Genomic DNA, 11,674 nt, shown 5'->3' with positions numbered 1-11,674 from the left:
TTTATTTGAAAACTTAAATTACTGGAGCGATTTTGATAAACTTCTTTATCATGTCACCTCCTTAACGATTCCCATGATAAAACCATTAGGTTAATATTTTTTAACAGTGTTAAAAGCTAGCTGATATACTGTAGTTGTTTTGTGTTTTTATATAACTCTAATTATAACAATAAATATTTTTAATAATGTTTTTGATAATAACTTACACAGGATTTAGGACATGTCCATATTCCATTTTCGGCATAAAATAAAATCCCCAGAGATTTAATTAATACTAAACATTCTTATGTTTTTGCACGATAATAAAAAAAATAATAATGAAAAATATTTTTAAAATAAAAAAGTAAGTAAGACATCACCCTCTTTAGACATCACCAAAGTCTAACTGCGGTTGTCAACCGGCTTGCCAAGAGTGGCAACTGCTGGCAAAACCTCCCAGTGGTGGGTTTAGCAGTGGACAGTCAACGGCTGATATGCTGACCGTGATGACGAACATCAGCTGACTGTCTCATGATCTGGTCAAGTTTTCGTTTATTAGTATTTTTTATTTATTTATTTATTTATTTTCTCCACAAATTTTACAGAAAAACACAGTTACATGAAAAAAAAATACAACTATATATGTATGTATAATGACAATGGTCTGTAAAACTTGTAGGAGACTGCACCCTAAACTAGATCAGAGATCTGTATCTCAGGAATTCAGGCCCCCGACTCGGACACCGTGTGCAGCTTGCATTAAGGCTATTATTGAAAGAGTATATGCAATTAATTGCTCTTTATTTTTATATTTGTCATATTCGGATTTAAATAAATGTACATATTATTAAATATTATAAAGAAAAAAAAATTCGGTCCAGGATAGATTTTGGCAGTTTATTATAACATAAAATCTTACATAATTTCGTAGGAATTAATTATCGACTTCTTTCAGTCGATGGAGTGGCAGTATTAATTTGTTCTTATGGCGTAAGTTTTTATTATTACGACCATTTTATTATTATGTCAGATTAATTTGGTAAAATGGCACGATAAGTGATCAAACAAACTAGGACATGAAATGCCGAAAAAGGTAGGAATATTGATTTGTCCTAAATCTTATGTACCTATGTGTGATAGCAGTATGTTAAAACAGTTTCATACAGATTTTTTGGTTAATCCTTAAATACGTGAAGTTTCAAATTCGATACCGCGGTTATAAAACGCATTGGGCGCCTACAATCGATTTTATTTTAATATTTGGCTGTTTACATATTAGCAAATGTTTTTTTTTCAAAATAAATATATAAAAATATCGTTTTGATTTTTTTTTTACTATTTTTCCCCATTAGTTAAACACAGTAAAGGGTACACTTATATATTTTTTTTAATTTAGTTTAAAAAATCAGGAATTGATTCTCGATTATGCGAATCAAATAAAACCAGAGGTTATTCCGTATAATCGAAAATCCGGATACTCGGTTTTTAAGTCAAATCATACACTAATTAAATTTTAACATTATTTTTTCATTATGTAAAGGTTTTTAACACACGTCATTTAAACAATACGGTATATATATAAAAAAAAAAAAAAAAAAACTACGAGCTATATAGATAATGGATTACATACTTAATATCTATTTATTAATACATAATACCATTTCTGAATCGGTAATTAGAGATGTGAAATATAAGTCCGGATAATCGATTTTCGGATAATCGGGATTCTATTGTAGTATTAAAAATTTTCAAGCCACTTTCATTATATTGTATTTTAATTAAAATAGAAATAGTTTAAAAGAAAATACCGTCACATGTTTTCTTTTATATGTTTTTTCTCTTTTTAATTTTGTTTTAAGATATCTTTTTATTATAAATAGAGATGGATTATAATGTACAATATAATATAATATGGCGTGATATGTTATATGACACGTAACCGTCGTGAATATGAGGGTAAAGTAAAAATGATTTTCACAGTCTTTTTTTTATATTTATTACTTCTTATACTTATTTTATACTTATACTTATTTTTTTTTACTAATTATTTTCTAAATTTGCTGATAATATGATTTTTTTTATTTAATTAGCATGCATAAATACATTATAAAAACTAGATTTTTAGCACCACTTAAACCTCTTGGGCTTGCGTGTGATACTTTACATTTCGTTCACAAATGTCAATATATTTACATTAATATTCTGCTGTTTTCACAAGCTTGGACAGTAAATACGCTTTCAGTTTAAACTTTATGTTTTTAACAGTGATATTGTTCTATGTAGGCAAATTCGCGGATTTAAGTAAATTTTTATTTGTTATTTTTTTTTTTATATTAAATATTGCTATCACATATATTAATATAATATATATATTAAAATGGAATGGAGTGTTAAAAAAACTTTTGACTTTGTAAATTGGTTAAAATTAACTGTGAAACGTATGTACGAGTATGTGGTGTTAAATTTTATAATCTATCGTTAACCGGATATTTTTGGATTGTTAATCAATAAGCTGGTTAAATTAACCTTTGAACCTTTGATGAAATAACCTAACCATGAATAGAAATGACTCATACTATATGTTAAATACTGATTTATCTCAAATTTGGCAAATGAGTTTCAATGCAACACAAAAATTAAACAAATCCGGTTAATAATTGAATTTTAGATTATATAGATAGAGGCATCAAGTCTCAAAAACGGACCAACATTTTGTCGGCTAATTGTCAAATTAGCTGACTCGTTTTTTTTATCAGTGTTCTATATACACACGCACACAATGTATCTTGACGTATCTATATTTAATTATTTAATAAATAAAATGAGTGTTTACGCATTAAAAAGATGCAAAAATTATAAGACAAAATAAATATAGAAGTTATAAAGGAATCGCTCGTAACTATTTATCACGTAAAATTTTATGAAAAAGTTGTGCCGCTTTTTTCGAAAGCTATTATATGGAGACACTCATACATACATACATACATATCTGTCACGCCTGTCTCCCATTAGGGTAGCGCAGAAACAATGGAACGCCAAATGCTTCGATTCAAACAAACCTCTTTCGCTTCCTCCACATTCATCAATCTTTTCATACACGCTCGCCGGTTACGGGTACTTTTAATTTGTCCCTTCTTCAGCACGTCGCCTATTTGGTCAACATACGTCCGTCTAGGGCGGCCCCTACCGACATCTCCATTCATTCTTGCTCGATAAAATGGAGACACTCTATCTATATAATCTAAGTATTGAATATTGAGTCCCATAAAAAAAAAAAAAACTGCCGTCAATTGTGACAAATTCAGTTATTTTGACTTAAAATAAACCTAAACTAGGCCAATGTTCAATTGAGACGGTACTTTTCAAAGCTGTTTGAGAATTTACTAATATTTCATAAATAATTGGCCATTTGTATGATTTTTGAATGGTGTATACAGTGTAACAGTAACACATACTGCTTTTTTTTACACTTTTATCATGTAAATATTGGCGATGGTATGATAATGGTGTTGATGTTTTCCTGTTAGTGTCCTCTATTGTCCGATTTGAAAGTTTATTGGTATATTTATGAGAAACGGTGTATACGCTATGATTGGAACATTTAATAATAAACGATGTAAATGCCACTATTTAAATATTTTTTTTAAATGGCATTAAATCATTGTGTGAATTTTTTTTTATAAAAAAAAAATGGTGAATGCGCCACCTTTGGAACATTAATGAGAAATGGTGTAAACATCATCTTTGGAACATTAATGAGAAATGATGTAAACATCATCTTTGGAACATTAATGAGAAATGGTGTAAACTTCATCTTTGGAACATTAATGAGAAATGGTGTAAACATCATATTTGGAACATTAATGAGAAACGGTGTGTTGGTGCCATCTATTGAGTAAAATAGATAAAACGTCAACGGAGTGAAGTGAGACTTCAACGGTCTGCTACTGCGGTGATAGACATGAACTTGACTCGCTCGCTCTCTGTAATTAGCAATGATTGATCCTAATAATATTTCGTATAATAAACTCATATTTCACAAAAGTAACAATAAACGAGTTATTGAAGAGTTCCTGCACCCATAAATTTATACACACAAAAAGGAAAGGCGCAAACAAAGTGGTCTTCGTAGCCGAATATCTGAAGAATCAGTGGGAAAACAGTCAGAGCCACCATTCCTTTTGTATCCTTTTATCCTAAGCGAAATTTGTGTTAACAGTGTTTAAACTTCATTAACATTTACAACAGTGTATTTCATCAAGCGATTCCTATTTCCAGACGTAAAGAAAAAAAAAATAAATTTGTTAACCACGTCACGTATACTAAATTATAAGTAGGTACTTCTATCTTTTTTTTATATAAACTTCCGAAATGAGTGACGATGAATTTTCAGACAGTAATCTCGTTGATTTGCATAAACTTAATGATCTCAAAAAGCTTCGGGGTACAGTGAAGGGTAGATTAACATTGTTCGAAAAATATATTAGTAAATATAAATCATTAACGTTAACGAAAATGCAAATCACAGAAATTAGTTTACGAATCGATACAATTACACAATGTTTTAATAACTATTGTGATATTCAAAATCAAATAGACGTACTCGTTGACAAAAAGGAATTAGAAAACCAGTTAGAATATAGAGAATTAATAGAAGAACAGTACTATAGTAATATCGCCGCTGCAAAATGTTTGATAGAGGTGGACAAAAATACTAATTCCAATTGTTCACAGTCCATAATTTCAAAACCTGTAGCTTTAAAGCTACCTGAAATCAAGTTAATGTGCTTCGACGGATCGTACGATTTGTGGTTAGAATTCAGAAATTCTTATATAACTATGATTCATGAACGTACAGACCTTGATGCCATTCAGAAATTACATTATTTAAAATCCTCTCTTAGCGGTTGTGCATTACAAGTAATTAGTGCGTTAGAGTTCACAGCGTCTAACTACAATCATGCTTGGGAACTACTTGAAAACAGATTTCATAATAACCGCTTACTAGTTTATAATCATGTGAGATCACTGTTTTCAGCTTCATCTGTTACAAAGGAGTCACCGTTGCAAATAAGAAAACTAATTGATACGATTTTACGAAATTTACGTGCCCTTCAAACTTTAGGTGAACCGACTGATTCGTGGGATACCTTAGTTATTTATTTAGTTTTAACTAAATTAGACGCAAATACGGAACGAGAATGGGAAAATCATAAAGGTTCGATTTCCAGTGACCCTAATAATAAATTAAAATTAGACGATTTGTTAAACTTTTTGAGAAACAAGGCCGACATGTTAGAGGTTACTCTCGTAAATCATAAGGTACTAGCGAATAAACCTATTCTCGAACGTAAACCAGTACACGATTCTAAAAGATATTCGAATCATTCACAGTTTACACATAGTTACGTTACAACGCGAACAAATAATAGTAAACTGAATAATAAACGCATACGGAACTGTATTATGTGTAGTGAAAACCACGCACTTTATACTTGTATATCCTTTTTAAATTTATCTGTAAAAAATAGAATTAAATTGATAGATGACAAAAAATTATGTCAAAATTGTTTACGTTCTGGGCACACCGTAAACGAATGCATTTTTGGTGCTTGTAAGCGTTGCAATAAGAAACATAATAGTTTAATTCATACGGACGGCGAGGTGGTCGCGAGCGCATTAGCTGATCGTGCGCATTATTCACTACCAGCTGATAACGCGCGAAGGTCATCGACCGCACTTCACTCTCAAACGAATAATACGGGTGATTTAAATACGACTTTATTTCCTATGCAACAAGTTCTGTTATGCACTGCACTTGTTGATATATTCGACGGCAATAAAAGATGTTTTACAATACGTGCACTTCTTGATAATGGAAGTCAACATTCTTTCATTTCAAATCAATTATTTCAACAATTAAACATATCATCTATACAGTCCACTATACGAATTACAGGTGTGGGACAATCACTCACTCAGTCGAATAAAATATGCGAAGTTAATATACGATCGAAGGTAAACGATTATAAAATGCGAGTTCAATGTATGGTTTTGCCGTGCATTACGTCGACCATACCGTCAAAACCAATGGATTATAAATCGTTACGTATTCCGGACAACATTCAACTTGCCGATCCCACCTTTAATGAACCATCTGCAATTGACTTATTAATAGGTGCGGATTTGTTTTGGGATATATTATACGAAAATAGAATTCGGTTGCCGAGTGGACCATTCCTACAGAATTCTAAATTGGGATGGTTAATATCAGGTTCCATTCATTCCGACAGCTCATGTCACGGTAATCCTATTCAGTGCAACTTGTCGCAAGCGATAGATACACAGTTAAAACGATTTTGGGAATTAGAAGAAGTAACTATCACAAATAAATTATTTACGGAAGACGAACATACATGCGAACATTTATTTGATACGACTACTAAACGTAACGCTGATGGTAGATTTTTAGTGCGAATTCCCTTACAACAGTCAGCTGATCATCTCGGTGACTCATATGCACTCGCTAAATCCCGTTTCTTATCGCTAGAACGTAAGTTGGAACGATTACCGTTCTATAAAAAATTATATTATGATTTTATACATGAATATGTTGAATTAGGGCATATGACGAAGGTAGATGAATATAATAAACCGTATTACTTCCTTCCACACCATGGTGTTTTACGTGAGCACAGTACGACAACAAAATTGCGTGTTGTTTTTGATGCTAGTGCTGTGACCACGTCGAACAAATCGCTTAACGATATTCAGTATGTCGGTCCGCCTCTTCAAAACGATATCTTTTCAATACTATTGCGATTTAGACAGTACAAATTTGTAGCTTCCGCCGATGTTGAAAAGATGTTTCGGCAAATCTTAATACAAACGGATCAAAGAAATTTACAACTAATTGTGTGGAGAGAGAATCCTTCAGATCCCCTGTCCATTTACCGGTTAAATACGGTTACATATGGAACTGCGTCAGCGCCGTACTTAAGCATGCGTTGTCTGAAACAATTGGCTATTGAGTGTGGTGATGATATGATTGCTAAGATAATAAACGAAGATTTCTATGTCGATGACCTAATTACCGGTCACGATGATAAGCAGATTTTACTGGAGATATGCAATAAAGTATCGCAAGTGTTATCATCAGGTTGTTTTACACTAAGAAAATGGACATTTAGTCACGATGTAAAAACGAGTAGTTCTAAAGAGTTATGTACGGGCGATCATTGTCAGAATAAAACTCTCGGTATAGGTTGGTACAACACTAGCGACGAGTTACATTTCACTACCGCAATCACTGAGTCACACGTAGTCACAAAGCGAACTATTTTATCTATTTTATCGCAGATCTATGATCCACTTGGTCTTTTGACACCGGTCATTATTATTGCAAAAATATTATTACAACACCTATGGTTGTGTAAAATTCATTGGGATGACACGGTTCCAGAAAATATAAAATTAAATTGGGAAAAATTCATTAATTCATTAAAATCTTTACACGAATTAAGAATTCCGCGTTATATAATGAGTGATAATAACGAAATAAAGGAATTACATATATTCACGGATGCATCTCAGAATGCATACGGTGCATGCGCATATATTCGTACTTATAATAAGAACATAAATTCCCCAGTAACAATTAAATTATTATGCGCCAAAAGTAAAGTATCACCTATTAAACCTGTCACCATCCCGAGACTGGAGCTATGCGGCGCATTGTTAGGTGCCAGATTATACAAAAAAATCGTGTCCTCACTTAGACTTAAATTCGATAAGGTCTATTTTTGGACAGATTCGACTATAGTTATGGGATGGGTTCGTATGTCACCACATTTGTTGAAAACGTTCGTACAACATCGTGTAACTGAAATAAATGAGTTAACGGGTGATGCAATTTGGTTGCATGTTAATGGCAAAAATAATCCGGCCGATCTCGCGTCTAGGGGTGCCTATCTCGATATACTTGTTGACTGTACATTGTGGTGGCACGGTCCTACATTTTTACACGGTCGGCAATTTAATTGTAAAGTTGACCATAGTACTTATACTTCTATAGAGCTACCAGAAGTAAAAAATGAAATTGTATGTGCTGCTTCAAACATAAAAGATAGTTTTATCAACTTTTCACGATTCTCTTCGTTCGAACGTTTGAAACGTACTGGTGCTTATGTGTTGCGATTCATAACTAACATACGGTCGCCCAAGCACCTGCGTACAACTGGTTCGTTGTCGGTGGATGAGTTAAGCGCATCAATAACAATGCTAGCTCGACTTGAGCAAATACAATCATTTCCGGATGAATACGACAGCTTACTAAAACAATTACCATTAAATCAAACCAAATCGAATAAAGTGTCCGGTCTCAACATATTTCTAGATCAAAGTGGCCTAATTAGAGTTGGTGGCAGATTGCGTAACTCACGTCACTTCGATTATAATAAAAAACACCCAATATTAATTTCAAGTAAAAATTATTTTAGTACACTTTTGTTTAGAGATGAACATAAAAGGTTACTACATGCGGGACCCCAATTACTTTTATCTACAATTCGAGAAAATTGGTGGCCACTCGCGGGTCGAAACCTAGCTAGGAAAGTTGTACGGCAATGCGTTACATGTGTACGCATGAGAGGGAAAACCTTAACGCCAATAATGGGCGACTTACCGTCTGAACGTTTAGAACCAGGTTACCCTTTCATGCGTTGTGGCGTCGACTATGCCGGACCGGTGATGATACTGAATCGCAGAGGACGAGGTGCTGCACTTATGAAAGGTTATATCTGTATATTTGTGTGTTTTACCACTCGTGCTATACATTTGGAATTAGTATCTAGTCTTTCTACAAATGATTATTTACTCGCTTTAAAACGTTTTATTTCTCGTCGCGGTAAGCCGATAGAAATATTTAGTGACAATGGAAAAGTTTTTGTGGGTTCACAGAAAGAATTGTCATTATTTCTAAATGAAAATGCTACTCAAATCGAAGATTTCACTACAAACAATGGTATTAAATTGCGATTCATTCCGCCGTATGCTCCTCATTTCGGTGGTTTATGGGAGATAGGGGTCCGCTTTTGTAAGCACCATATTAGACGAGTTGTTGGCAATAGTAACTTAACCTTTGAAGAATTTACGACTGTCCTAACACAGATAGAAGCTATCCTAAATTCTCGTCCTATGTACCCATTGTCCTCGGATCCTAATGATTTCCTTCCCCTTACTCCTTCACATTTTCTTATCGGGCGGCCTCTGACCGCGCTTCCTTGCAAAGACCTGACGTCTACTGCAACTCATCGCCTGATGCGATATGACCGTATAGAGCAAATGAGGCAACATTTCTGGCAACGCTGGTCTAAGGAGTACGTATCGGAGCTTCAAACCAGAACGAAGTGGAAGGTACAGCAGCCAGATATCGGCCAAGACACATTAGTTCTCATCAAAGAAGATAACCTACCACCACTAAAATGGCGGATGGGTCGAATTCTGCGCACTTTTCCAGGCAAGGATGGAGTATCCCGAGTGGCAGAGATTCGCACTGCAACTGGTATCATACAACGTGCCACTTCCAAAATATGTCCGCTTCCACCTCAGCCATCAGATGCAGAATGAAAGGAGGAGAAAGACGATCCTGTCTATGTTGAAATCTGTATACCTGCAGCTTTCAAAGGCGGGGCCATGTTGGTGCCATCTATTGAGTAAAATAGATAAAACGTCAACGGAGTGAAGTGAGACTTCAACGGTCTGCTACTGCGGTGATAGACATGAACTTGACTCGCTCGCTCTCTGTAATTAGCAATGATTGATCCTAATAATATTTCGTATAATAAACTCATATTTCACAAAAGTAACAATAAACGAGTTATTGAAGAGTTCCTGCACCCATAAATTTATACACACAAAAAGGAAAGGCGCAAACACGGTGTTAACACCATCTTTGGAACATTAATGAGAAATGGTGTAAACATCATATTTGGAACGTTAATGAGAAACGGTGTTAATACCATCTTTAGAACATTAATGAGTAATGGTATAAATATCATATTTGGAACATTAATGAGAAATGGTGTTAACACCATCTTTAGAAAATTAATGAGTAATGGTATAAATATCATATTTGGAACATTAATGAGAAATGGTGTTAACACCATCTTTAGAAAATTAATGAGTAATGGTATAAATATCATATTTGGAACATTAATGAGAAATGATGTAAACACCTATGTTGATTAAACAGTGACGTGTTTGTTTTATATTGTGAAAAAGATTTATTATTGTTATTGTATTAATTAAAAATTAATAATAAAAGAGCTACTTTTACTGAGCGAACCGTATGCTTAATATTCGCTCATGATAAATAAAAATAATGTAATATTAATTATATGAAATTTTCCAAATTTTTCCTACAGACTACAGTATGGGGTTCTTCAAAAAGGGTACATTTCCTTTAGACACCCCTAGTGTTGCAAGTGGTCATAGGCTACAGTGACCGTTTACCATCAGACGGGCTGTATGCTTGTTTGCCACCTTTGATATATAAAAGTAAAGATATTCTCAAGTCAAACCGTGACTTTTTTTATATAGTTCATTTTATACTGTAGTCTCTAGGGAAACCTCAGCAGGTAGCTCCTTCCACAGCCCGAGCGTTCGCGAGGGAAAAATTCCTTCGAAACCGCACTGTACGTAACTGTTTAGGTTCTTTATATCCAAATTAATTCACTACACCGTTTGGGATAGCTCAATTGTTTTTTTAAATTATATTAATTTAAATTAATTAAATATTCTTATTGTTAAAATTATTAATTAAATTAATTTTATATAATTATTTATATAATTAATTAATTATATTTAATTTTTAATTAATACGTGGTGTTATCTATGTCTCGGAATTCATGTAAGGAAATTGTGGAATAAGTTTGTAATGCTGCCGTCATATCAGCGGAATGATTGTGTCGTTGTGTGACCTTAAAATTGTTTTCAGCAATAAGGCAACCTTATTATAACCTTATAACAACCTGATACAAATTGTTTGTATGTGAGATACTATTATTTTATTCTGTTAGTCATTAATTGTCCACAGGTGAACATATCCTCCTCCATAAGGGAGGTTTTGCCAGTACTTGCCACACTTGACAGGCGGGTTGGTAACCGCAGTTAGACTTTGGTGATGTTTTAAAGTTGGCAATATTATTATAATAATTAAAATGAAAAGAGAAGAAATAAATCAATATTAAACGAAGCATAATTTCACTATAAAAGTATGAAATTTGATATGTTATAAATGGGGTGAATTTATGCGAGTGGCTACATTTTGCCCTATACAGGTTTACTAATATTTTGTAAAACCTACTGATTTGTTATGTTATATATATATATATATATATATATATATATATATATATATATATATATATATATATATATATATATATTATAACAAATATATAAAAAAATATAATCTATCTATTACATATACACCACAAGTCCTTAAAAATTTTTAATAATTTAATTTAATTATTTAAAGAAAAAAATTTCTTTGACATCACTGCCAGCTGGTAGGGTACCTAGGTGACTTGCTGCATTTCCACGCTGAATAGCTATGGAAATGCGTATAGATATTTTTGGAGCGGTAAAGAGACTCGAATTGTCATCCGCCGGTGTGTCAGCAGCATATTCCGTT

General features: G+C 33.2%; 1 protein-coding gene across 1 annotated transcript; it reads left to right on the top strand.

Annotated features, from left to right (window-relative positions):
- Positions 1 to 1,991: 1,991 nt before the first annotated feature.
- On the top strand, positions 1,992 to 11,336 carry LOC128202123 (uncharacterized). The gene has a single exon (XM_052901276.1). The coding sequence runs from the start codon at positions 4,351 to 4,353 to the stop codon at positions 9,604 to 9,606; it is 5,256 nt and encodes a 1,751-aa protein (XP_052757236.1). The 5' UTR covers positions 1,992 to 4,350; the 3' UTR covers positions 9,607 to 11,336.
- The last annotated feature ends 338 nt before the right edge of the window (positions 11,337 to 11,674 follow it).

The sequence above is a fragment of the Galleria mellonella genome, unplaced genomic scaffold, assembly GCF_026898425.1.
Source record: "Galleria mellonella isolate WM207_F2 unplaced genomic scaffold, CSIRO_AGI_GalMel_v1 utg778, whole genome shotgun sequence".
In the NCBI taxonomy this organism is placed as follows: Eukaryota; Metazoa; Arthropoda; class Insecta; order Lepidoptera; family Pyralidae; genus Galleria; species Galleria mellonella.
The sequence above is the reverse complement of the archived record's forward strand: the minus strand, read 5'-3'. Positions and strand labels throughout refer to the sequence as shown.